This window comes from Rattus norvegicus, chromosome 3, assembly GCF_036323735.1.
Source record: "Rattus norvegicus strain BN/NHsdMcwi chromosome 3, GRCr8, whole genome shotgun sequence".
Taxonomy (NCBI): Eukaryota; Metazoa; Chordata; class Mammalia; order Rodentia; family Muridae; genus Rattus; species Rattus norvegicus.
Window position 1 is genome coordinate 164,930,665 of NC_086021.1, and position 27,547 is coordinate 164,958,211.

General features: G+C 46.7%; 1 protein-coding gene across 7 annotated transcripts in view; it reads left to right on the forward strand.

The window, feature by feature from the left end:
* The first annotated feature begins 368 nt into the window (after window positions 1-368).
* Window positions 369-27,547, forward strand: part of Cep250 (centrosomal protein 250) — a 45,178-nt gene continuing 17,999 nt past the window's right edge. The window contains exons 1-20 of one of the 7 annotated variants that reach the window (XM_039106869.2): window positions 369-518; window positions 6,253-6,532; window positions 8,443-8,499; window positions 9,275-9,357; window positions 9,667-9,832; window positions 10,536-10,642; window positions 10,859-11,110; window positions 12,935-13,031; window positions 14,141-14,248; window positions 14,679-14,837; window positions 15,466-15,644; window positions 16,140-16,322; window positions 18,561-18,705; window positions 19,651-19,797; window positions 20,519-20,749; window positions 21,932-22,125; window positions 22,321-22,448; window positions 22,640-22,809; window positions 25,422-25,589; window positions 25,986-26,120. In XM_039106869.2, the coding sequence (XP_038962797.1) occupies window positions 6,350-6,532; window positions 8,443-8,499; window positions 9,275-9,357; window positions 9,667-9,832; window positions 10,536-10,642; window positions 10,859-11,110; window positions 12,935-13,031; window positions 14,141-14,248; window positions 14,679-14,837; window positions 15,466-15,644; window positions 16,140-16,322; window positions 18,561-18,705; window positions 19,651-19,797; window positions 20,519-20,749; window positions 21,932-22,125; window positions 22,321-22,448; window positions 22,640-22,809; window positions 25,422-25,589; window positions 25,986-26,120 (2,892 nt within the window). In that variant the 5' untranslated portion in view covers window positions 369-518; window positions 6,253-6,349. Of the gene's footprint in view, window positions 519-582; window positions 740-6,252; window positions 6,533-8,442; window positions 8,500-9,274; window positions 9,358-9,666; window positions 9,833-10,535; window positions 10,643-10,858; window positions 11,111-12,934; window positions 13,032-14,140; window positions 14,249-14,678; window positions 14,838-15,465; window positions 15,645-16,139; window positions 16,323-18,560; window positions 18,706-19,650; window positions 19,798-20,518; window positions 20,750-21,931; window positions 22,126-22,320; window positions 22,449-22,639; window positions 22,810-25,421; window positions 25,590-25,985; window positions 26,121-27,547 lie in introns of those variants that run through there. The other 6 variants (XM_063283848.1, XR_005502972.2, XM_039106871.2 and 3 more) reach the window with 6 other exon arrangements.

Sequence of the window (27,547 nt, forward strand, 5' to 3'; positions counted from 1 at the left end):
TTGTCTCTACTAAAACTAGAACCAATTGGGAACCAGATAAATGATATTTCAATGCTAAGAAAACGTGTAATGATGATTGTACAACATATTATCAACATAACTCCCCGTTCCTAGCGGAACACAGTACTGTAGAGGTAGTCACAACTAGACAAAGTAGCTTTCCTGGCATTTAAACCATTTAAGTAAAGCAATTATGGGCAAATGCTTGTGAAGTACCGAGTATTCCAAAACGACACTGAGTTGTTCCAAGGACAGTCGTTCGCCTAAACTTATTTGCAGCTAGAGGCTTTCACGCAGTTACAGTACAAGGCTTTGTTGGAGGGACAGTGCGCAGGTGCACCTCGGCTTTACGCATGCGCATTATTTAACTCTGAAGCCACAGGCGGGAGACTGAGGGCGAGTTTTTCTTCGCCACCTCAGAACGTTCAGTGCTAGAATTCAAAGACTGTGGCTGTCTTTATTTTTGGAGAGCGACTGTGTGTCTCACCAAAACTTCCCTTTCCTTTTGGGCTTCTCTAGTAAGTTGGCTGCCAGTACCTAATATGGCGAGAGGTCTGCACCCGCGCACTTACCCCGGGCGCTTAGCTCGGCTGGGCGGCCCCCACAAAAGGGCGGGAGTTTGGAGGGGCGGGGCCTGGCCTCCTGGCTGAGAGACGCTCAGGGCCTGGCCTGCGGGCTGCTGCAGCGGCCTCGGTTGCTGCGGACCGCTACGAGATCTCCGAGAACCGACCGTGGTGAGGTGGGCTGGGGCAGGCGGGAGGCGCCGAGCGTAACGGTCCGAGGGCCTGAGCGCCCGCGGAGATGTCGCCTAGATAGCGGCTCCCTGTATCCCGGGAGGAGCCCCGGGCCCAGAGAGAGGCTGGGACCGGTCCTAGGGGTCGGGGCCTGCCTGCCTCAGTTTCCTGCTGCAGCCGCCCCTCCGGAGAACCTCACACTTGAGTGGCCCACTCCCGTAGCCCGGAGCTGACGGGATGAGATGCAGCGCTCCCTGCGGATCTCTCTCTGCACCTGGGAGCTTTCCAGCTCCCTGTGCCCCTATGGGCTTTGCGCGTGATCCGTCCCTGAAAGTCGGGTCCCAGCCCGCTGCCCCATCATCAGAACTTTTATTTTTCAGATCTCAAAGATCACTTCTTCAAAACCTTTCTTAAGGCCTGCTCCAGGCTTCAGCTAATCTGATTCTTGGCTTTTGTGATCTTTGCCCAAGTCAGTGTTCTGCCGGCCCCCCTCTTTCATGTTCTGGGCTTGTTTGTTATAAGTCTTGTTTTTTTTTCAACTCTTAAGTCCCACGATGACTACTGGTAACTAAAAAGTTACTGAATAGATGACAGATCTGCTAAATGCATTACCTTCAAAGGCTCCTTTAATCCACGCAGCGATCTATGGTGTGTGTTCTTCATAGTCACATTTTATGCACGAAGAGACAAACACTCCTAAATCAAGTTCCACAGTGAGCTAGAATCCCCTATGTGTATTATGACTTAACTAGATTGAATGGCTGTTTACACATTAGCCTGTAAGATGTGGAGGTCAGTGTTACAACTCACATTTCAATAAAAGGATTGCTTTTTTTTTTTTCTTCTTTAATTGGTAACGAATTGAACCCAGGGTCGTATGCACACCAGTCAGTGTTCTACCACTGAACTAAGCTCAAGTCCTCTTTTCCCTTTTTATTTTGAGACAGTGTCTTATCAACTTACCAAGGCTGGATTTGAACTTGATGTTCATTTGCCTTGGCCTCCGAAGAATAAGATTTCAGGCCCGTGAGTCTAGGCTGGGCCCTGAGAAGGGTTACGAAGGAGAATTGATATTACCAAATGGATAGTTTTCTTAACAGAAATCAAAGCCAGACTTGCACTGTCCTACGGGTATACCCTCACCCTGTGCTCTAGGAACGCTCTATCACATTTTACTCCTTTTACCTCAGAAAGCTTCAGGTGTGAATGTCATTATTTCATACCCATTAGGAGATGCTCTGCAGGGCTGTGGTTTTTATAGTTTCTGACTCTGTGTGTGTGTGTGTGTGTGTGTGTGTGTGTGTGTGTGTGTGTGTGTGTACGATGGGGGAGCTGTGCCCTGGTGTGCACTTGAAGGGTATGGAGGACTTTGTGGAGCTGTCTCTTGCCTTCAGCCTCCATGTGGGTTAGAATCATCAGGCAGATTCCTTACCTATTGAGCCATACTCCCATTTAAAAAAATATTTATTTTTTTAATTATGTGCATGGGGGGGCGGCAGGGTGGACACAAATGCAGGTGTCAGAGCCTTAGACCTCCTAGAGCTCAGAGGCAGCTGTTAGCTGCCCAGAGTACATGATGAGAATTCGCATGCCCTGCAAGAGCAATATGGCCTCAAACTCAGAGGTCTACCTTCTTCTCCTGGGGTCAGAGGCATGCACCACTATGCCCAGCTCACACTGCCATTTAAAAAAAAAAAAGATTTATTTATTTATTGTGTATGAGTACACTGTAGCTGTCTTCAGACACACCAGAAGAGGGCATCAGATCTCCTTACAGGTGGTTGTGAGCCACCATGTGGTTGCTGGGATTTGAACTCAGGATCTCTGGAAGAGCAGTTAGTGCTCTCAACCACTGAGCCAGCTCTCCAACCCCACATTTCCTTTTTTGAATCCTAGTTTTCTTTCATCCTTTCTCTTTTGGGATTTTATTTATTTCTATTTTGTATGTATAAGTGCTTTGCCTACATGTGTGTACGTGCACTGTCTGTGTACCTGGTGCCATCAGATGTTAGAAGAGGCTGTTACATCCTCCAGGTAGTTACGACTCACTATGTGTGTGCTCAGAACTAAACCCAGGTCTTCTGCAAGAGCAAGTGTTCCTAACCACAGGACCCTGAGTCTTAGTTTTCTTAATTGTAAAATGAGGACAGTAATATTAGTACCTCTAAGTTTTTCCTTTGTGATGATGAAAGTTGCAGCTGATTACTGTAAGAATGAAGCATGGTACACATTGTATATGGTCTAACTTTTATTCTATGAACCGCCGACATTTTGTAAAGCTGTGTTGGTGATCAGAAAGATCACGTTACTTAGTGTTGTCACTCAAATATAATGGGCACTTCAGACACCAGGTCTGTTTTAGGAGCAGGGAATGCAGCATTGACTCAAATAATGTTAGCTAGTGTGTGTGTGTGTGTGTGTGTGTGTGTGTGTGTGTTGTGTTGGTGTGTGTGTGTGGTGTATATGTATGTATGTGTATGTGGTGTGTGTGTATGTGGTGTGTGTGCATGGTGTGTGTGTATGTAAGTGTATGTGTGTGTGTATGTGTGTGTGCGTGTATGTGTGTGTAGTGTGTATATATGTATGTATGTGTATGTGGTGTGTGTGTATGTGGTGTGTGTGTATGTATGTGGTGTGTGTATGTATGTGCGTGTATGTGTGTGTAGTGTGTATATATGTATGTATGTGTATGTGGTGTGTGTGTATGTGGTGTGTGTGTATGTATGTGGTGTGTGTATGTATGTGGTGTGTGTGTATGTATGTATATATGTGTGTGTATGTATGTGGTGTGTGTGGTGTGTGTGTATGTATGTGGTGTGTGTGGTGTGTATGTGGTGTGTGTATGTATGTGGTGTGTGTGTATGTATGTGGTGTGTGTGTGGTGTGTATGTATGTATGTGGTGTGTGTGTATGTATGTGGTGTGTGTGTGGTGTGTATGTATGTGGTGTGTGTATGTATGTGGTGTGTGTGTGGTGTGTGTATGTATGTGGTGTGTGTGTATGTATGTGGTGTGTGTGTGTGTGGTGTGTGTATGTATGTATGTGGTGTGTGTGTATGTATGTGGTGTGTGTGTGTGTGTGTGTGTGTGTGTGTGTGTGTGCCCGCCCATTTGTAATCTCAGTACTCAGAAGGCAAAAACTGGATGATCACAAGCTCTAGGCCAGCCTGAGCCACCAAAGCAAGACACTGTCTGAGACAAAGAAGCACAAACCAGTCTTTGTACTGGAGCAACTTACATTTTGGTTAGTTGTTATGCATGGTAGTTAGAGAAAGATAGACATGGTAAATAAAATGCCAGTGCATATGGATAGTGGTGGCGACACTTCACAGCTTACAACTCACTAAGGTGATATTTGATCAGAAGCCTGGTTAGGAACAAATCATGTGGGTAGCAAATGAGTGTGGTTCTTGCTGTGTTCTACAACACACGCAGTGGCTGTGTGGCTGAGGAGTGTGACCTAAGGGAAGAAGAGAAGGAAATAGGATTAATTCATTTGGCTAAGATGGGTCAGTTAGGACACTGGGCAAGTACAAAGATTTGCTTTAACTTTTACTGCTGCTATCTAGGGTGTGTGAGTTTTGTTTTTTTAGGCTGGGTCTCTGTATGCCCAGTCAGTCTTCAAATTTACTATGTAGCCCCTTGGAAAAATCTAATTTGTAGCAGTCCTTCTGCCTCAGCCTCACAAGCACCTGACTTTAGGCATGTCCCATTATCTCCTTCAACTCTGGGTTCTGTGCGTTGATCTCAGGTTGTCAGGATGGCAACCAGCACTTTTAGCCCTGAGCCACCTCAGCAGTCCTGTCTTGTATTTTGAAAGGATTCTCTAACTGCCCCATTGAGAACAAAACAAAAGGACAGAATTCGGGAGGTATCGGTAGCACCTGGGAGGAGTGTGGCAGTGATGAAGTGGTGCTGCTGTACAAGGAGTCATTCAAAGTTTAGAATTAAGCCGCAGTTGTTGATTACCTCACGCGCTCACCACGGAGAAGTGTCGAGCAGATCAGCGGTGTTTCTGGCTTAGCAGGCTCAGGCAAGGGTGACCCTGATCTGAAGCTTTCCACTGGGGGCTGGAAGATCTGTTCTCAGCAGGGCTGTTGGCAGAAGGCCCGGATGCTTTCTCCTGGGCCTCCTCAGGTACTTGTGTGTCCTCAGGACAGAGCAGGTATTTCTCCAGAGAGGTTGATCAGAAAAAGCGAACAAGCAACAAGCCATGGCACTTTCTGTGACCTTGTTGCAGAAGGCATTTCTACCTAAACATTTTTAAAGATTTATCTTACTATTTTATGTGTATGGATGTTTGCCTGCGTGTGCATACACCACACTTCTGCCCTCAGACATCAGAAAAAGGTGTCAGAGCCCTTGGAACTGGAGTTAAGGTGGTTTTGAGCTACCATCTTGGGGACTGAGAGCCAAACGCTGGTCCTCTGCATGCGCAGCAAGTTCTCTTGACTGCTGGGCCAGCTGTCTAGCCTTATATCCCTTTTTCATCCTACACACAAAAAGAGAAGATTCAGTTTTCATGTGTGTGTGTGTGTGTGTGTGTGTGTGTGTGTGTGTGTCTCCATCTTTTTTTAAAGACAGGATTTCATGTAACCACTATGTAACTGAGAAGGACTTTAAACTCTTGATCCGTCTGCCTTGATCTCCTGAGTAGCTGAACTTCAGGCCTGTGCCACCATGACCAACTTAGGCTCGATTTAAGTTTGTGGTGGTGGTGGTGGTGGTTGGGTGCTGGTGGTGGAGGTGGTGGTGGTGGTTGGGTGGACTTTTGTTGTTTTCTTTTTGTCGTTGTTGTTTTATTTGTATGGCGGTGTGCATGTGTGTATTCATGTTCACTTGTGGGGGCTGGAGATTGATTGGGTGTCTCTCTTTATCCTAGGTGTGGACTCAGGATCTTACACTTAAACTCAGAACTCACCAGTTTGGCTAGTGGAGATTGTTACATGTGTTACGCAGAGATTGAATATATAGACAGGTCTCGGTCTTTAGATGCTGGAGAGGCAGGAGCTTCCCGGTCATTGCCCCAGGGGTTAGGTAGCCTGGTTATTCAGAAGAGCCCGAGACGCATGTTTGCATATGTATCCTCTCAATCACAAATGTTGGTATCTATTTGTGAATTCTTAACGTTTTTATGGGATGGTGGCACATGCGTGTAATCACAACACTTGGGGAGTAGATGCAGGAGAATCGAAAGTTCAGATTCATCCTTAGCCACATAGCAAATCCCATGACAGCCAGGCCTGTATGAAACCCTATCTCAAAAAAAGACTGAGGGTCACGTATTTGATGTTCGTTTTGGCCTCTTCACATACCAAGTACATACATGATTCATATACATGGATACGGGCAAAACACTCATACACATAAATAAATATTAAAACAAAGTTCTGAGGAGTCCTGTAACGAAGAAACCTATTTAGTTCATTCAGCCCAGGTTCACTCCACTTAATAAATGTCTGCCCAATAAATCTGAGAAGCCTAGCCTTTTCAATTTTGTCATATGTTTTGGTCCCTAGCTCAAGAGGACGTCTAAGACACATACAGCAATGGTTAGACACCCTCCTGCAATCAACCCATAGCTACACAGGAACTGCGGATTTGTTCTGTGAGCCCATGGAGACAGGAAGCCCTGGGTTGAACATGAAGCCCCAGTCACTACAGCTGGTGCTGGAGGAGCAGGTGCTGGCCCTGCAGCAGCAGATGGCACAGAACCAGGCTGCCTCCTGGCGGAAGCTGAAGAACTCCCAAGAGGCCCAGAAGAGGCAAGCAACCCTCGTGAGGAAGCTTCAGGCCAAGGTGAGGCAGATGGCCCTCTGGTGAAGGAGAAAATGGAGCCTCCCCCAGAGTTGGATGCTAGGGTAGGATAAGGGCTGGAGGAGGGAGAGACCATATAGGCCCAAACATTCCTGGTGAGGATGGCCCAGACATTCTGACTTTCAACCATAGCCTCTCTGTGATAGTCACAATCACTCCAAAGAGTGGATTATGTTCCTTCCAAATGTGACATTCCATTCACAGTAGTTAAACTAGTCGCCTAGGTGTGTTCTCTTAGTCTAGATAAGTGATTCTCCACCTTCCTAATACTGCAGCCTTTTAGTGCAGTTCCTCATCTAGGGTAACCCCCATCCATGAAATTGTTTTCATTGCTACTTCATAACTGTCATAAATCGAATGTAAATGTGTATGTTTTCCTGATGGTCTTAGGCAACCCCTGTTAAAAGGGTTGTTTGATACCCCCCACTCAAGGGTAATGACCCACAGTTTCAGAGCCCACAGTTAGCTAAGCCCTAACCCTAGGATTTCTGATTTTGTCTTTCTAATATACAAAGGTGTGTGTGTGTGTGTGTGTGTGTGTGTGTGTGTGTGTGTGTGTGTGTTCAAATGCACATAAAGCTGTGAGTGTGAATAAGGAGGCCAGAGGTCAATATTGAGTGTCTTCTATCTCCACCTTATTTTTTTAGTTTTACTTTGTGCATTCGTGTGCATGTGCCTGTATAAGTGTATGCCATGTGTGTGCTGGTGACCTTGGGAGGCAGCTGGAGTTATAGGCAGTTGTGAGTTGTAATATGTTTGCTGGGTGTGGGGAAACTGAATTATTTTTAAAGATTTATTCATTTATTATATATGTCTTATATATATATAAGACACTGTAGCTGTCTTCAGACACACCAGAAGAGGGCATCGGATCCCATTACAGATGGCTGTGAGCCACCATGTGGTTGCTGGGAATTGAACTCAGGACCTCTGGAAGAGCAGTCGGTGCTCTTAACCGCTGAGCCATCTCTCCAGCCCAGGGAAACCGAATTTGAGTCCTCTGAAAGACCAGCAAGCTTTTAAGCATTGATCCATCTCTTCAGCCTCCACCATATTGTTTTTTGAGATGGAATCTCTCACAGAACTGGACCTCATAGATTTGACTACGCTGGCTGTTCAGGGAGCTGCAGGGATCTGCTGCCTGTCCTCTTCAACACTGAGATGGTGGCTTTCTATGTGGGCACTGGGGCTCTGAACTTGGGTCTAGATGCTTGCACAGTAAACATACTCTTGGTTTGTGTTTTGCAACAGAGTTTCCTGTGTGGCCCTGGTTGTCTTGGAACTCACTCTGTAGACCAGGCTGGCTTTGAATTTCTGGAGATCTGCCTGCCTCTGCCTCCTGAGGTGTACCACCACCACCACCAGGCACATTTTACTGACCAAGCCATCTCCTCAAACCCTAGGAAATATTGATCTTTTAAAAAAAATTGTGTGTGTGTGTTAAGTGCAAGCAAGCACACGTGTACCTTACACACGGTATGGAAGTCAGGGGACAATGCCAGGTGTTGGCTATGCCTTCTACCTGTTTGAAATAGGGTCTCTTTGTTTGCCACAGTATACATCAGGTTAGCTGGCCAGTGAACTTCAGGGCTTTCTCCTGTCCCTGTTTCCCATCTTGCCACACGAGTGCTGGACTGTAGACGCACACTACCACCTCTGGCTTAACTTGGGTTCTAGGGATCTGAATTCAGGTCCTAATGCTTACACAGCAAGCACTTTCCTACTGAGCTGTCTCCCTAGAAAGTATTATTTAGAAACTCTTAAGACGATGTGGCCTTACTTCCCAACTGCTTCCCAGGTTCACAGCAAATTTGTCCAAGATTCCTGGAGCCTTTGGGTGTGTTGTTTATGTGAGCTGTGCCTGAGCTTAGGGCCTGCTCTCTTTACTTCAGGTTTTACAGTACCGGAGCTGGTGCCAAGACCTGGAGAAGCGGCTAGAAGCCACTGGAGTGAGTGAGATTCAGTTCTGGACTTCCCCGAGTCCCCAAACTACACTTTTTGGGCTTTATATGCTACCAAAGCAGACCGTGGCTATATAGATATTTGGTAGGAGTCCCTTTGTCTTCAGCTCCTAGAGCTCTATCAATGTGATCTTCTAGAGATCCTTGGCCTGAGAGATTCCAAGCTGTGGTTTTCCATAAATAATGCAGTTTGTGGGGACTTAGCATAGTAGAATAGGTATGTGGAATTAGAGGGAAAATTCATTGTTCACCCAGCAGGTGTCAGTGTTTGTATGTTAGGAAGATACAGGTCTCCAGGCATGCCTGCGGCAGAGGGATGCATTTATTTTGTTGCCTGGGTTGGACTGTCTTTGAAAGACCCCTTTGTCCTGCTTTGTTCCAACTCCCTTAAGCACCTTCTCATTCCCCTCAGAAAGGTTCTCGGGAGAAGGAAAGAACACCTTCTGTGCAGGCCAGGGCACCCCTAGGCACCTTGTACTGTTCTGGGTCACCTCAGTTGCAAACTCGGAGAAGAATGGCAGTCACATCATCTTGTGGTTGGGGATGATGAGTGACTTCCCAAGGACCCAAGTTGATATAACAGATGCTAAGGCTCAGGGTGAAAGATGCAGCTTCCATGCCACAGGTTAGATGCCAAACTGCCAAACTGCTTCCAAGAGAAAGAACAAAAAAAGAAAGTGGGCCACCACTGAAGGAAGCACCAGTGAATTGTCCTGGGGGAGGTTTCCATGCAGCATTGTAAGGCCTGTCTCTGTCTCACAAGGGACTAATCCCTCAGCGGTGGGAAAGTGTAGAAGAGCCAAACCTGGAACAGCTGCTGATCCGACTGGAGGAGGAGCAGCAGAGGTGATGGACCCAACTTACCTGACCTGAGTGCTTAGGCCGTGGGTGGGAAGGATGGGAAACCTCCGTTCCAAGAGTGAACGTGTAGGTGGGAAACTGGGTGGGCATGGTGGTTCCTGTGTGTAACCTAGGCAGGCAGAAAGCAGAGGGGCAGGGAGAGGGGAGGGGGCTCAAGGGAATCCTGTGTCCCAAGGGCAAACAAGACTCTAGTCTTCTAATTCCTGGTGATGGAAACTTCTCTGCCCTGTCTTACTCCCAAGAGGTCCAAGGGCGGGGCCAGACCTTTATTTTGCACTCGCTCTGCCCACGCAGGTGTGAGAGCCTAGTGGAGGTGAACACAGAGCTTCGGCTGCACATGGAGAAAGCCGATGTGGTAAATAAAGCCCTGCAGGAGGATGTGGAGAAACTGACAGTGGACTGGAGCCGGGCCCGAGACGAGTTAATGAGGAAGGAGAGCCAATGGCGGATGGAGCAGGAGGTAGAACAGGAGTAGGCTGGGCACTCTGGGTGCTGTCCCAGGCAGTGCGGGGAAGGGTTAACTTGGACCCGGTGGAAACCGATCTGTCCTTGCTCCTGCCTCTGAGTAGCTCTGCCCAAGCTGACAGCTGTGCCCTGTTTCAGCTTTCTTCCCAGTTCAGCCGAGTCAAGGCTTTGTTGGCAGGTAGCAAAAGGCTCACCTCTTGCAAGAGTGACTAGCTTAGGTTTCAAATGGATCTGAAAATTTATAGTCTGCCTTCATCTGGAGGGCTGCATAGCTCGATGCTAAGCAGGTAGCTGCTGAATTGAATGAAGGATAAAAAGTGGTTCTGGGCCCTGGGAAATGTTCAGATCAGAGCTATAGAAAGCAAATGTTTCTTGAACCTTTGCTGGGTTCTGGGTCTGGGTGATTTGCATGTAGTAGACCACTCAGTTCCTATTTGTTAAGCAGCCACTGCATGTCCTCTTCTGATTAGCCAAGTGGAAGGCTGCTTTTCATCCAGGGGCCTCTGATCTCTTGAATCTCACTGCCAACTTTATTAAACTCTTCAGTATAACTTGAATATAGACTCCTACCCATAAGCTATCTCCTTGGAATCCTTCCTCCCTTTACCCGTCTCCCAGCAGCCATGAGGAATCCAAGACTCTTGTGTTGGTGCTAGGTCCCCTGCCCTTGGGTGTGACTTGGGTTTCTGAACACACAGTTCTTCAAGGGCTATTTGAGAGGTGAACATGGTCGTCTTCTCAGTGTGTGGCGAGAGGTGGTAACCTTCCGACGTCACTTCCTGAAAATGAAGTCAGCTACTGACAGGTCAGTGTGGGGATTAGAGGAGAGGTTTGCCTCTGCTGATTCTGAACTTAAGGCAGCAGGCTCTGTAAGAGAAGGATGGGGGCAGTGCCTGGGAGGGAGAGTTGCTGTCACTGGGTAGATGATTTTCTCAGACCTGCTCCTTAGACTTCTTGGGTTTTATGGCCAAACTCTTTTCCTTGGTTCCTTGGAGTCTTCAATCTTCCTTCCTGTGCTCAGAGATCTGACAGAGCTAAAGGCCGAGCACGCAAGGCTTTCGGGGTCGCTGCTGACCTGCTGTCTGCGCTTGACCCTGAGAGCACAGTCTCGGGACTCCAGTGGGTCTGGGCGATCAGATGAGAGTGAGCCAGCCCAGCTGCTGCTGCTTGTAGCTAAGACCCAGGCGCTGGAGAAGGAAGCCCATGAGAAGAGCCAAGAGTTAATGCAGCTCAAGAGTCAAGGGGATCTGGAGAAGGCAGAGCTCCAGGATCGGTGAGTGTCGTGGGTCCAGGAGGAATCTCTGAGGGAAAGCTGACTCCTAGAGGGCTGTGAGTGGGCAGAAAAGATGTCAAACACACCCCTGCCCTGAGAGGAAGGGAAGTGTGCCGTCTGAGTCCAGTGGCCCAGCTGGTCTGTCACTGTCACTGGCTACCTTGCAAGCAGTCTCTTCCTGCTAGTTTGTAATGTCAACTGTTCTCTGTGACAGCAGTCTCCTTGCAGCCATACTGTGGAAATAGTCATGTCTTCCTGTATACCAGCCTTACCCTGGAATGCCTCCCTCCTTCCCACTGTGCCTTGCCCTTTAACGTAGAGTTCCCATGTCACCTCTTAGGTGACTTCTCTGACTTCAGTAGCTCATAGTCCTATGCATTTTAACGACCTGCTCCTTAGATCCTAATCTTACTGTATCTCTTTCATAACTTTGTTTCTTTCTATCCGTCCTGTTTGAGGGGGGATACATTAGGCTTATTTGTTTTTTCTGTGCTGGGGATTTAACTCAGGACCTTGCATATGCTAATCTGATATTCTGCCTTTGAGCTGTGCCCCTACCTTGGCTCTTTTAATTTTTGGGTTATAATGAAATAGAATTTTTTAAAGGATAAAAGGGAAGACATAAGAAGAGTCCTATTGATTATCAGGGCAAAGTCTGTCATGGCTAGGACTCTCTGCCTATGGTGGTGCATATAAGTTGGGGACTATTTTGTTTTCTCTTTGCTTTTGATTAACAACAGAGATCAGATCTTAGCAAGTTTGTGTCTCTATAGTGTTTTGAACTTCATCTCATAATGTTAAATGCTATATCTCTCATAAAATTAAATGAAAGATTGTGATTTGGGCCCCTAGAGGTGATTCATAATAAAATTATTAAGTCTTACATTTTTCTTTTTAGCCAGGTGCATTAGTCATCACTTTTAATCCTAGCTCTTTGGAGTTACAGGCGGGTAGATCTCTGTAAGTTCGATGTCAGCCTGGTCTACACAGCAAGTTCTAGACCAGGCAGGGCTATGTAGTGAGATCCTGCCTCAAAAGTACATAATAAATAAACAAAAAGGGACTGAATGAATGAACAAATAGTAAGAGATAAGGAAAGGAAGAGGGGCTCCTAGGTGACATTCATTTGAGAAACTTGTTATGCCGGTGCCTGGCTCATCCTATGATCCCAGGACTCAGCAAGAGAGCTAGTACTCCTGCCTCGAAGCAGAGGGTTTCTAGTTCAAGACCACATAGAGCATTTTAGACAAGCTTGGCACACACAGTCAGATGCCCCAGCCCCAAAAGATCAAAAAAGGGAAACGGGAAAGAAAGCCGTCTGTGACGTGCTGGGCACAAAGCTCCAAGGTGCTGTTGAATGGTATGGGTGTTTGTGAGTTTTGCAGAACGTTGTTAGTTATATTGTCCCCCAAGTCACCTGCCCTTTTTCCCTATCAGAGTCAAAACCTTGGGCTGGAGGGACCTTGGAACTATCCCCTGTGGCAATTCTGATGTTCTTATTGGCTTCAGGGTGCTTGACTTCACAATCAAGCGAGGCCTGGAAGGGCCTGGGCCGGGGCTTTCCTTCAGCTCTTGGGCCCTCAAACCCGCGCTCCAGTCTTGAGATGTGGTAAATCCCTGCATGTGTCTGAGTGGCTTTGGCATTCCCCACCAGATCGAGAATATAGAATCACAAGCTATTCAGGGAGTGCAAGGGACTGGGTATACCTAAGGGATTCTGGGGGCTGCCGTGAGTGTGTCCATGTGGGGGCTGAGATGTGCTATTGTGTGGCCTGTCCATGTCCTTGGGCTATTCGGGTGACAGTGCTATGTTTTTCTTCTTAGAGTGACAGAACTCTCTGCTCTGCTAACCCAGTCTCAGAAACAAAACAAAGATTACGAAGAGATGGTAAAGGCCCTAAGAGGAACAATGGAGATCCTGGTATGTTACGTGCTCCTCTGTGTTGTGAAGGCACTGAGAAGGGGTTGGCAGGTTTCTTGTTCTTTGTGGACAAGTGGTGAATGGTGCCAGTTAAATAGCCCTTGATGGAATTCTCCAACACGGAAAATAAACTTTAGCTGCACCTGGAAATTTGTTAACTCATTCATTTACCTGTGCAATAGAATATTAATAACTGTCTATATTCCTGGGGAAAGTACATGTATATGAAATGTGTCTTTATCAGAGAGAGGCGACTTGTCATGGTGTCTTTGAAGCCAGTGTGAGCTACATGAAACCCTAAGAAAAGCTAAAAGGTGGGAATAAGCAAGGTATCAGGGAAGGGATCTGTGGAGAGATTGAAATCAAGATTTAAATCAGTGGGGGACCGCTGAAGAGTGTGGTAGGACTTATCCTGCAGCAGGATGGCTATGAGGAAGATGGCTGGCTGCCATCACATCTCTGAAAGTAAGAGTTGAAGAGAGAAGTGGGTTGAAGCTTCGTCAGTGGCTATGAACTGTAGACAGGTAGGAGGTTTGACAAGCTGGGACTGTCACTGGAACAGTGTGTGTCTTGTGAAAGAGTGAGGCTATACTCACTGACTTATGTCAGGGATGCCACAAAAGCAATTCTCTAAGATGGGACATCAGCTTGTTTACATGTCTCCTTTCACCGCAACACATGTTCTGGTCATTGACTTTTGGCAGCTCCTGAGCCCCTATCCACATGTATACCCCATTTACGTTGGAGTCCACTAAGAAGCTGACTTCTTTTTGCCCATTTAATTCCTTTTAGTTGGGAATTCACCAATGCAGACATCACTGGGCTCATGTAACTTAAAATGAGTGAAGTTGGATTGTAAAGAATTCTGGTTTTCCAGAGCTGTCATAGTAGTCACTGATGCTAGAACAAGGACCTTAACCTAGGCAGTCATTTAGATTTCTAATCATTTATTCTGAGCTTTTTATTGCCCTATTACCTTGTTTTTAGACCCCTTGGGGAAAGTACGGCTGACGGAAGAGACAGAATGTGTCTGTAACTAATGTGGGGAGGAGAATGATGAATTCTCTTTGAGAGTTTGACTTTGAGCCTCTCTTCTGTTCTTTCACCAGGAGACAAACCATGCAGAGTTAATGGAACATGAGGCATCTCTCAGCAGGAATGCTCAAGAGGAAAAGTTGTCTTTGCAGCACGTGATCAAGGATATAACCCAGGCCCTGGTAAGCCTCTTGTCTGTAACTGCACAGTGCCCCCACCTCTCCATGTTCTTGGCTGCCTTGAGTTCTAGCCTGAGGTGTGGACTGAGGGTCATGTAAGGCTAAGTTTCCTTAGTGTACTTGAAGCCTGGGATTGGGGTGTAGGTAAAGTGGTCATTTCCTGCGCTGTGTAGTGGGTAGGTTCTCTGCCTGCTATGGCTCTTAGGTCGTAGGCTGAATTCCAACTCTGTCCTTGCAGTAACGTTTTCTTCCTTTTTCCCCACTTACATACTGCCCCAGAGGGGATTCTAGCCGTGTTGCAAACTCTGAGTTAAATGAACAAACATGAGGAGATGAAGGGACCAGTCATCTTTGCTCTGCCCAGGGAGGGACCTGTGAAGGAACCCTTCAGGTTGCCTAGTGCAAATCTCTGTAACGCTGGCTTGCATTTCAGGCCTCAGTGGAAGAAGAGGACACTGTGACCCAAACCCCAGGTTCTGAGAACTCATTGCAGTCAGACTATAATGACCTTTCCCAGTTTGATTCCCAGGACCCAAACAAGGCTCTTACTCTGGTACATTCCGTGCTGACTCGGAGACAGCAGGCTGTGCAGGTGAGAGCCCCTAGAGCTGCTCCTCAGCCACTGGCATGGGTGCCCGTAGGCACACCTCTAGTCTGCATTACCCCTTTCATCTAGCCAGTCACAAGACATTAAGTTGTACCCCAAAATGCTCATTAATGTCTCTGTTTGCCCAGTGGTTCTTGTGGCTTACAGATACATATATACATACATACATACATACATACATACATACATACATACACGTATGTATATATGCATTCTCATTCTCTCTCTCTCTCTCTCTCTCTCTCTCTCTCTCTCTCCCTCCCTCCCTCCCTCCCAAGTGCATGGATGTAATCTTTGAGTACAAGCAAGCAGAGGCCTGGGAAAATGTAAATGTTCCCTATTCCAAGAGACCCTTAATATCCCCTCATGCCACTACATCTGGTGGGCTCCAAGGTCTAGAACCACAGAGCCCAATAACCTCTGATCCATTAGCATCTTAGCTGTCCACATGTCTGTTCCCAGCTGACTGTTGTTACATCTGTCCTTAGCTGACTGTTATGTCTGTTTCCAGCTGACTGTTATTACCACTGACCCCAGCCCCCTTACCTTGGAGACATTCCTTTGCCTTTGGCTTCTTGTTCATCGCCTTCTTTCCTTTGCTCTCCTTCCACAGGACCTCAGGCAGCAGCTTTCAGGCTGCCAGGAGGCTATGAGCTTCCTGCAGCAGCAGCACAATCAGTGGGAGGAAGAGGGCAAGGCCCTGAGGGAAAGGCTACAAAAGCTCACTGGGGAGCGTGATGCTCTGGCAGGCCAGACTGTGGACCTTCAGGGAGAGGTGGACTCTCTCAGCAAGTGAGTGAGCAGGCTGCTAGTTCCTCCCCTTCCATGTCTGGTTGGGTTTTGTTTGTTTGTTTTTTAATGAAAGCAAAGCCTTCAAAAATTTATTTTGCTACATGTCTGTTTTTAGTTACAGTTTTGCAGGGTTGGGAATCAAACCCAGAACCTTAGGCTTGTCAGGAAAGCATTCTGAGGACTGAGCCACATTCTCGGTTCCCCATTCCTCATTAAGCCACTTCCCATTCACTGTCCCGTGTTTGACCGACTCTTCCTGCTGTCCTGGACCCTCAGATGCTTGAGCCTGCTTTGGTGTTTATTCTATTTCCTGTGGGAAAGCCCTTTGGGTTTCAGTCTCTAAGATTATATAATAAATTATTTTCTGCTATATATATGATATATTGTTGTTGAATAGAAACAAGCTTCTCTTGCCTTTGGCTCCACAAGATCTTTTTCCACTAGGATCTTTGACCTTTGGTCCTTAGGTCTGCTCATCTCTGATCTCAATTTCAGGGAGCGGGAGCTGCTTCAGACAGCCAGGGGTGAGCTGCAGCAGCAACTAGAGGTGCTGGAACAGGAGGCATGGCGACTGCGAAGAGTGAATGTGGAGCTGCAGCTGCAGGGGGACTCTGCTCAAGGGGAGAAGCTGGAGCAGCAGGAGGAGCTGCACTTGGCTGTCCGTGAGAGGGAGCGCCTGTGAGTGTGACCAGACATCTCCTCACCAGGGCCTGGCTTTCCCCACTCTTAGGAAATAGAGATCCTAAAGCCTACACATGGTGGGGTCACGTTAGCTCACTGCTTCCTCCTCTGTAGAAAGATGAGTTCAGTACATTCATGTCGCCTGGTGGTTCTCAATCTTCCTAATGCTGACCCTTTAATAAGTTCCTCATGTTACAGCCACCCCAACCACAAAATTATTTCATTGCTACTTCATTACTGAAATTTTGCTACTGTTATGAATTGTATATAAGTATTAATATGCAGAATATGTAGTATGTGGCCCCAAAGGGATCTAGGCATTCTCGAGTCCCTGTGGGGATGAGGGACTGGGAAGGCCACAAAAATGAGTAAGATACCAACTGTGGTGTCAAGGAGCTTGAGATCTAGTGAAAAGTCAGACAAGCAAATGCTGTGACAGGAAGCTAAAAGAAGGATGTCCGCACTAGAGTGCGAACTCGGTGTCTCGCAAGCATAGGAGCAATAGTTACTGAAAATAGGGGCACTTTTATAGAGGACGGTTTGGTTTGGTTTTGAGTGGGGCGTTGATCTATTTTAATTTATAGGAAAAGGGACCATGGGGACAGAATAGCAAAGAAAAGGAGGTAGGAGTTCTGAGTTTAGAGTTCGCTGGCTGTGAAGAAAAGACCACTGCGAAGTGACCCACTAGTCAAGAGGGAAACCAGGGTCAGTGCCGGCAGTAACTAGTCTGTAATTCCACTAGGTAACGCTGCAGAAAGGAAAGGGACTGTAGAGGGTTGCTGTAGATTTTGACTTTGCCACCAGGAGGTAAGTCTCTTGGCAAATTTGAGATGATATTTGAAGAATTATTGAAAACATGGGGCAGTACTTCATAAAATACTAGCACAGGGCTGTCATGATGGCTCAATGTGAGTCACTCTTCTGATGCCCATGGGTTGTCCTCTGACCTCTCCATGCACATTGTGGTTCCCTCCCCCGACACAAATATAAGTTTTTTGCTTGTTTGTTTGAGAAGGGTCTCACTATGTAGCCCAGGTTAGCCTTAAATCCTGCCCCTCCCCCTTCTTTTTCTTGAGATAGTTTCTCTGTGTAGCCTTGGCTATCCTGGAACTCACTCTGTAGACCAGGCTGGCCTTAAATTCAGAGACCACCAGCTGGGATTCTAAGTGCTGGGGTGGAAGGTGTGCACCATGACTGCCCAGCTTGAGCTCACTCTAGTGCTAGCAGAGAGCCTGGTAGCAGGTTTTCCCCTTGGCCTATTCCCTTCCTCTGTGCCTCCTTCCTTGCACCTTGTAAATGGTGGAAGCTTGAGGAATCCTGAAAACCTGCCAAAGGCTAGGACCATGCCCTGTGAGGAAGGACAGACAGTCCACACACATACATGTGTGTTTAAATTTTAATCTCCAGGGCTGGAGAGATGATGGCTCAGCGGTTAAGAGCACTGACTGTTCTTCCAGAGGTCCTGAGTTCAATTCCCAGCAACCACATGGTGGCTCACAACCATCTGTAGTGTGATGCTCTCTTCTGAAGTGTCTGAAGAGAACTACAGTGTACTAACATATAAATAAAACAAACAAATCTTTAAAAAAAAATTCTAATCTCCAGAGGCAGGCAGATCTACAGAGTGAGTTCCAGGACAGCCAAGGTAACACAGAGAAACACTGTCTCAAAAAAATACACCAAACAAACAAACAAACAAAACCCCATTAATCTGTTTAACTCAATAATAGATTTAGGCAAGTCAAAAGCCAATCTGTTTAAAAGATACCAGGGTATGTTGGTTCATACCTGCAATCCTAGCACTTGGGAGACAGAGGCAAGAAGATTGCTGAATTCACAGCCGGCTTGGGCTGTAGAGCAAGACCTGTTTCAATCAACAAAACACACAACAACAACCCCCACCTATTTAAAGAGATGCACACAGGGAAGTCTCCCCACATCTGTGCTTTCTCTTCCCACCCTCTTTTCTTCTGTGGGTAACTGTTTCAGTTAATTTCTCGTGTATCTTTCCAGTCCGCCCCATGTTAATGTGCCACTTTCTCTCACTCTGTGTGAACCGTGGGCCACGGGCACACTTTGTACACTTTTCCTTGTCACTTGCCTGGGAGAGCATTCCTATTCCGAGTGTTTGTTTGGTTTGTTGTTGTGCATAGAGAAAGTAAGTATATTCTTGCCTCCAGTTGGTTTGTGGCCAGTCCCAAACACTTCCCCAGCTCCCTGTGCTTCCCTTCTTAGTCAGGAGACACTGGTGGGCCTGGAAGCCAAGCAGTCAGAATCACTAAGTGAGCTGATCGCCCTTCGAGAAGCCCTGGAATCAAGTCGCCTAGCAGGAGAGTTACTGAAGCAGGAGCAAGAGGAAGTGGCTGCAGCCTTGGCCAGGGTACGTGGCCACCTCACTCGCTGGAAAGTTGTGTTCCTAGAAAAGGGGCTGGAATCACTAGTCTGCTTCTGGGTCCTCTCCCTCCCAACATGCCACACCCTCTGCATTGAAATTCAGTTTGTTTTTTCAAGTATAAATCTGGTTGTTAGTCTCTTAAAACCATCCAGTGCGGCTGGAGATGGCTCCGTAGTGAAGAGTGCACTGACTGCTCTTGCAGAGACTCTGAGGCCATTTCCCAGCACCCACACCAGGTGACTCACAACTGCCTGTAACTCCAGGGGAATCTGACATCCTGTTCTGGAGTTCGTAGGCACTGCACGCATATTTGTACATTTATTCATTCATTCATGAGAAAATAGACAAAGATACATACACACATATACACACGATTTTAAGATATAAATATATAAATCTTAAAAAACATATCAATATATGAAAACTTTAATGGCTTGTCAACTCTAGTACCACATTCAACACCTCTTGCATCTGCCTTAAACCATTTGTGGCCTGCCTTCCCAAGCCCACCCTCACTCCAGGTGTCCTTTGCTCTTGCCACAGAGCATCAGCTGAGGTCAAGTTATCTCCTTCCTGACACTGATACATTGTACACACCTCCCTTTCACCTTGGCCCAAGAACCAGCTCCCTGCCTGTGTTCCATAACAGCTCCTCTCCCTAACTGAACTGATGCCCTCTTTGAGTTCTCAGTTGCCTTACCATTTCTATAGTATCATGACAACTGTAGGTGTTTGCATGGCTTTCTGTGTTTTATGCTGTAGCCACCTGTTTCATGAATGAATAAATAAATGAATGAAAAACGTGTTTTAGAATGCAAGGGAGGAAATGGAGTGATAGCTTACCATTAAAAAAGTGGGTATTGAGAGTGTGTTTGGTTTACTCTTCCAAGGAAACTCGAAGCAGGAAACACTTCACCCTCTTGTTTTTAGGCAGAACAGTCCATTGTGGAGCTATCGAGTTCGGAGAACAGCCTGAAGGCAGAGGTAGCTGATCTCCGAGCTGCCGCTGTCAAGCTTGGGGCCTTAAATGAGGCCTTGGCTTTAGATAAAGTTGCGCTGAACCAGCAGCTTCTCCAGGTGAGCAAAGGTGTGATTCCCAGGCCAGGGCTGGTGGGACAGTCCTCAGTGGGTTAGTCGAAGGCAGGTCAGCCTCCAGTTGTAGCTGAAATGAGCAAGAGAAGTTTGCAGTGCAGAGGTGAGCAAAGGATTAGACTTTAGCACTATAATGGCCCTACCCCAACCCCCGGCCCCGCCCCACCTGCAGCAACCTTTAAGCATTGGATAAATTACCAGGATAGGGTCAGACCATGTCCCAGGAAGGGAGACTAAGTATTTCGTGCTATTGGGTGAGGCACATGTACTGAATAGCCCAAATTACCCCCAAACCATCACCATTGGTTAGATATTTCACCTGTCATTTCAGTAGAGAAAACTTCTCCTGAGATCCAGAAATGTTTCTGTTTCCTTATTGATTGGTTGGTTTTTTGTTGTTGTTGTTTTGAGACAGTGTCTCATGCTGCCAAGACTGTCCCCTGATCCTCCATCACCTCCCAAGGCTGGGATTATAGCAAGTCCTACCACCTGGTATTACTCTGAATTCTCTGAGAACAAGATTTTGCCTTTCTTTTTTATCTCTGTCCCAGCGTCAGGGCCAGCTGGTGCCTAGAATGTAGACACCGGATTGAATGGGTGGATCCTCTCTTCTATTCACCCGTAGGTGGGTTTCTGTCAGAAGCAGAGGGGAATTTTAACCATTGACCTTTGATGCCCTGCACTCCCTTCTCTTTCTGGCCAGTAGTTGGAGCAGGAGAACCAGTCTATGTGCAGCAGAGTGGAGGCCGCAGAGCAGTTGAGAAGTGCTTTGCAGGTGGACCTGGCAGAGGCCGAAAGGAGCAGGGAAGCCCTGTGGGAAGAGAAGACTCACCTGGAGACTCAGCTGCGGAAGGCAGAGGAGACAGGCGCTGAGCTACAGGCAGAACTCAGGGGCGCCCGAGAAGAGAAGGAAGAACTTAAAGAGAAGTTAAATGAGGTGAGAGGCCATTGCCAGTGTCACTTGTTAGCAGAAAGGACTCGGACGTGGCATGAGTATTCTTCCTGTTATCTTAAGGAGTTCCTATGGAAGTCCTTCACTGACCTCACATCCTAGTCCTCAATGGGTTTCCTGAATTCTCTGCTCTCACTTCATATGGAGTTCGAGCATGTATAGTTTTCATGCTATAATTACTTGTCTGTATAACAAAAATTAAAAAATTGTATTTTAAAACAGCCTATGTATTAAAAATCAGTTTGCATTATTTACTTACTTATTTTGGTCATTTGAGAGAAAATCTAACTCTAGCCCTATATGGCCTGGACTTCACTGTGTAGACCAGGCTGTCCTCAACTTACAGTGTTCCTCCTGCCTCTGCCTCCTGAGTGCTGAGATTACAGCTGTCGTCTACAGCTATACAGTGTTGTGGACACTGTCTGTCTCTCTGTTTCTTTTCGAGGTGGGGTCTACCTATGTTTTTTTGACTCACAGCTTGAGAGGATATGATCCGTCAAAGTGGGGGAAGCATGGTGGCTGATGTCTGTGGTGGCCAGAGTTTGCAGCAAGAGACACTGTCTCAAAACAACAACAAAAAAACCCAACCAATCAATAAGGAAAGAAGCAGAGATACTGCTTGCTTGCATCATAGTCACCAGGAGGCAGAGGAAGGGGATCGAGGTCCCGCTGGGCTTTCTTCCCTGTTTGGTGATCTTTAACTCCAGCTCAGGAGCCGTCATCTCAGGTGGCTTGCCTTTCTCGTTCATCCTCACAGACACACAGAGGTGTGTCTCCTCGGTGATTCTTAGTCACGAAGTTGACAATGAGGATCAATCGTGACAGTTGTACCTTTCCCTACCAAGCCTCTCACTGCCCTGATGCTTAGAGTATGCCACTCTTAGAGTCCCTTCCCAGGCTGCTGGTCACTTTCTTGTCAAATGTATGTGAGTCCTGCTGGCCTCGGCACAGTGTCTTGCCCACAGGAGAGCTTCTTTTCTGGCCTGGGGACTTTCAGTTGATCAAGGAAATAAATAAATAAATGCCAGTGAGTCAGCAATGCCTGGAGCTCACAGGGCTGAGTTTGGGATCTGAAGACCCCCTGGGCCTGACTTGCTGGGAGCAGCTCTGGAGTAAGACTCCTGGGATTCTGCCTTACTCTGCGTCTCATCAGCTTCTCTCCCTCAGGCACATCACCAGCAAGAAGCAGCTACAGCTCAGCTACAGCAGCTGCATCAGGATGCAGAAAGGCAGGAAGAAGCACTGGCCAGGGCAGGCCAGGAGAAGGAAGCCCTAGTACGGGAGAGGGCAGCTCTTGAGGTTCGCCTGCAGGCTGTGGAGCGGGACCGACAGGACCTCGCCGAACAAGTTCTGGGGCTTAGGTACGGTCCATACTTTAGTTCAACCAAGCACAGAGAGCTTTGCAAGGCCAAGAGTAGCCAAGCTAAGCTCCCTGTTCTAAATGAGTTGTAGACATGCCACTTCCCTGGGTAACCTGTACTTACAACCTAGTCCCTCTTGAGAAAGTGTAAGGGGCTTGATGGGTTAGAACTCTTCCTGATTCCTAAATCTCATAGGTCAGCCAAGGAGCAACTGGAGGGCAATCTGTTTGAGGCCCAACAGCAAAATTCTGTGATACAGGTCACCAAGAGTCAGCTGGAGGTCCAGATTCAAACTATTATTCAAGCCAAGGAAGTAATTCAAGGTGAGCGCCTGGCTGGGATGGGGCACACTGCGTTCCAGGGAGAGGGTAACAGCCCAGAAAGCAAAGGGAAGCTTTCTGCAGCCAGACTCAGGCCTCCAAGGTGGAAACTGCTCATGAGATGGGTGGGCAGGGAGATTATTAGCTAGACAGCGTGGACAGAAGCTCAGAGGTGGTCTCGCCCGGTATCTTAGGAGAAGTGAAATGCCTGAAGCTGGAATTGGATACTGAGCGGAGCCATGCAGAGCAGGAGCGGGATGCAGTCGCCAGGCAGCTAGCCCAAGCTGAGCAAGAGGGGCAAGCAGCTCTGGAGCGACAGAAGGTGGCCCACGAGGAGGAGGTGAACAGGCTCCAAGAGAAATGGGTAGGTGGTGGATGTGGTTGGGGACTAGGAGAGGCAGACATGGCCACCGTTCAGTGAGTCTGCCACCTGCTGCCTCTTGTTCCAGTGATTGCTGCTTAGAAGAATGAGTGTGTGTGTGTGTGTGTGTGTGTGTGTGTGTGTGTGTGTGTGTGTGTGTGTGTGTGTGTGTGCTGCTTGCTTGCTTGCTTGCTTGCTTGCTTGCTTGCTTGCTTGCTTGCTTGTGTGTCTGAAGAATTAAGTATGGAGCCTAGGAGCAGACCTGGCAGAGCACAGTCATAGTCTGAGCATTTAGGAGGCAGTAGACTTGTGAGTTCAAGGCTACCTGTGTTACAAAGGAATACCATTTCCCAAAAGCTAGGAGACTCCCAGGCATGGTAGCACATGCCTTTTTTTTTTTTTTTTTAAGATTTATTCATTTATTATATATAAATACACTGTAGCTGTCTTCAGAGACACCAGAAGGGGGCATCAGATCTCTTTACCACCATGTGAGCCACCATGTGGTTGCTGGGAATTGAACTCAGGACCTTTGGAAGAGTAGTGCTCTTAACCGCTGAGCCATCTCTCCAGCCCAGCACATGGCTTTTAATCCCAGCACTCAGGAGGCAGAGTCAGGTAGATCTCTGTGACTTTGAGGCCAGCTTAGTCTATAGAGCAGAGCAAGTTCCAGGACAGCCAGGACTGGAACTGTCTGGTGGAAAAAAAAAAAGAATTGTTTCTTCTGCCTTCTAATTACTTAGTTAAGTTTCTTGTTTTTATTTTAATTTTATACACATGTAGATTTACTGTTATGCTTTTGGGACCTGAGGAACTACAGTAGTTACACTCCTAAGGAGTCCCATGGTGTTTACATGGACAAGTGCTTCCTATCAGTGTCACTCTGAATAAGGCAGAATCAGGCACCAGAGAACACAGCACACATCCTGTAAAACCCTTTTCTAACTGGGTGTAGTGGCAGTGCACACTTTTAATTCTGACACTTCATAAGCCGAGGCAGATGGATGTCTATGAGTTCAGTGCCAACCTGATCTACTTAATGAGTTCCAGGATTACATAATGAGACCCTCTCTAAACATTTATTTAATTTAAGAAAGTTAGAAAAGAGCAGTATGGGGCTGGGGATTTAATTCAGTGGTAGAGCGCTTACCTAGGAAGCGCAAGGCCCTGGGTTCGGTCCCCAGCTCCGGAAAAAAAAAAAAAAAAAGAAAGAAAAGAGCAGTATGTCTGTGTAGAAAAGGAAAGAGAGAAGGGACCACCGTGATCCAAGTGTGACCATGACAGTCACTCCTTCCAGGGAATCTGAGGCCATTAACCCATCAGTCAACAGGTTTATAATCTTTTACTTTGGGGCTTTCAGTAGGTATCATCCCTGAATTTTGGTAGAGAAAATAAATGCTTTGTGGACGCATCTCAACAAGTATTTTCAAATACCTGTTATCATCTAGGCACAAAATTCTAAAAATGGGCAAATTTTTGGCTGCCATCTTGCCAGAAAACTCATCATAAAACATGGTCAAGGGGCTAGAGAGATCAGTGGTTAAGAGAGTCTGCTCTTGGCCAGGAAACCGGGAAGGGGAATAACAATCGAAATGTAAATAAGAAATACCCAATTTAATAAAGATGGAAAAGAAAAAAAAAAAAAGAGAGAGAAAAGAGAGTCTGCTCTTCAGAGGACCTGAGCTGGTCCTTAGCGCCCACCTCAGGTGATTCACAGTTGCCTTTACAGCCTTCCCCTGGCCTCTGTGCCCATACATACATATGTGGCACACATATACACATAAATAAAAATAAATACTCAAAAGCAAAATAATCTATGGTCTTAAGTTGGTTCTCTCCCTCCAGTATGGGTTCTGGAGATAGGACTCAGGTCATCAAACTGATGTAGCAGTTGCTTTTACTTCCTGAGCCATCTTGCTGGCCCAGAATGTAGCACATTTTTTTTTTCTTTTTTTCGGAGCTGGGGACTGAACCCAGGGCCTTGCGCTTGCTAGGCAAGCGCTCTACCACTGAGCTAAATCCCCAACCCCAGAATGTAGTACTTTTAATAGCAAAATATTTTGCTTGCTTATAGGCTAATAGCAGTGATGGACTATTTCTTCCTGTTTTGACATCACAGATTCAGCTCTCTGGTGGCCATACATTTAGATGGAGCAAACAGCTTGATTTTCTTCTTTTTATAGTTGACTTTTTGACCCTGAAGGTTTAGTGTTTATGATCGTTGCATGGTTCACAATTTTATTTTATTTTAGTTTAGTTTAGTTTAGTTTTGGTTTGTTTTTTCGAGACAAGGTTTCTTTGTGCAGCCCTGGCTGCCCTAGAACTCATTCTTTAGACCAAGCTGGCCTCAAATTCAGATCCGCCTGCCTCTGCCTCAAGTGCTGGGATTAAAGGCGTGCCCTCCACTCCCAGCTTATACATTTTTTAAAATAATATTTTTTAAATCTCAAATGACTTTTAAATTTTAGCGAGACAGAGATTTAAACCTCCCTGCAGAAATGACTCACCAGGCTTAGAGCAGTGCCTAAGTCACAGTGAGACAGTGAAGAGATTTGAATCCAGACAAGCTCCCCTGCCTCCTCTTCTCACTCACTGGTTTCTCCTTCCATGATCAGGAGAAGGAGCGTGCCTTGCTGCAGCAGAAGCTGGATAAGACCCTGGAAACCCTAGAAAGGGAGAGAACAGAGCTGGAAATGAAGCTGAGAGAGCAGCATACAGAAACGGAAGCTCTCCGTGCACAGAGGGAAGAGGAACGAACCCAGGCTGACAGCGCTCTGTACCAAGTAAGCAGCTTGGCGTGTTGGACCCTGTGATCTCTGAATGCCCAGTCTCTTACCCCTTACTCTTCCATTCCTAAGAGCAGGGCTTACGAGGGGCTTCCTGAAGAATGTAGCTACCGCCCTGCTGCTTGTGAGGAGACTAGCATACAGTTAGCTGCAAGCAGGCAGTATGTCATACTTCCTGAGGGAGGGCCAGCATTGACCACATCCTGTCAGCTTACGAACCAGTGGCAGTCTTTGCACTTCCTGACCTAAGTTAATGGTCTGAGACTTTCCTTTGCCCTCCGCCTCTCATCCTATTGTTGGAAGAACTTAGAGCTGATTGATGTGCCTATGGCCTCCTGGGTGAACATGATAACCCAGAGCCATGAAGCCCTTGCCCTTCCTGCCCTTCCACAGATGCAGCTAGAAACAGAGAAGGAGAGAGTATCCCTCCTAGAGACGCTGCTACAGACCCAGAAGGAGCTGGCAGATGCTAGCCAACAGCTGGAAAGGCTGAGGCAGGACATGAAGGTTCAGAAGTTAAAGGAGCAGGTATGGAGGGTAGTCCTGGGTCTGATCCTTCTGCTTCCACCACCCAAATGGAGGGCTTGTAGGTGTGGACCATAACACCTTGTTTTAAGTATTGTTAGGGACCAAACCTTGGGGCTTCTTGAATGCAAGAAGGAACCAGTTTGTAATTACTTTTAATCACATTCGTTTATTTACTCTGTGTGCATGTGTAGCATGCATGTGATGTGCAAATGGCATGGCATGTGTATGGAATTCAACTTGTAGGAGTTGGTTCTTGTCGTCTACCATCTAGGACCCTGAACTGACCTCGGGTCATCACACTTGGCAGCAAGCACCTTACGCATTTAGGGTAGTTTGTTTTTTTTTTTTTTTGTTTTTTTTTTTTTTTTTTTTTTTTGGTTCTTTTTTTTCGGAGCTGGGGACCGAACCCAGGGCCTTGCGCTTCCTAGGTAAGCGCTCTACCACTGAGCTAAATCCCCAGCCCCTTAGGGTAGTTTTGAAGGGCATGTTGGGCACAGGATTTCATTGTCATAGGGTCCTGAAACAGATGGACAGAGACTTGGATAAAAGAAGGTACATGGCTGTCTTTAGTGTGATAAACTTGGGGTGAGTACAGAAGAAAGGAGAGAATGACAGGACCCCTCTTTAGCCATAGGAACTTGGGGTTTGTTTTGAGGCCAGTAGAAAACTGGTGAATGGTATTTTAAGCACAGGAGAGACACGTGATTTTTTTTATTTTTAAGATTTATTTATTTTCATTTATATGAATACACTGTAACTGTCTTCAGGCACACCAGAAGAGGGCATCAGATCCCATTACAGATGGTTGTGAGCCACCATGTGGGTGCTGGGAATTGAACTCAGGGCCTCTGGAAGAGTGGTCAGTGCTCTTAACTTCTGAGCCATCTCTCCAGTCCCAGATTTATTTTTATGTTATATTTATATGTATTTTGCCTGCATGTATGTATATATACCATGTTCATGCCTGGTATGTGCAGAGGCCAGAAGAAGATGTCATATCCCCTGGAACTGGAGTTACTGACATTTCAAGCCACCATGTGTGTGCTGGGAACTGAACTTGGGTATTCTGAAGAAGCAAAGAGTAGCAAGTGCTATTTCTTTATCTCCCATCATGCATGATTTTATATATTTCTGTATACATATTTTATTTTTAATTATTGTTATCTTTTTGTGGTTCTAGAGAACAAACCTGGAGCCTTATATATGTTAAGCAAGTGTTCAGCTACTAAATTACAATGCCACCCCAGAATATCTTTTTCTTTCGAGGCAGGGTCTCTCTGTTAAGGGTCTTCCACATGCCTCTGCTACCCTAGAGCTGGGATTATAGGCATGCCTCCTCATGCCTGACCAGGATCTCTTTTAATGCAGTACTTGACCAAGTGGAAGTGTGTGTGTGTGTGTGTGTCTGTGTGTCTGTGTGTGTGTCT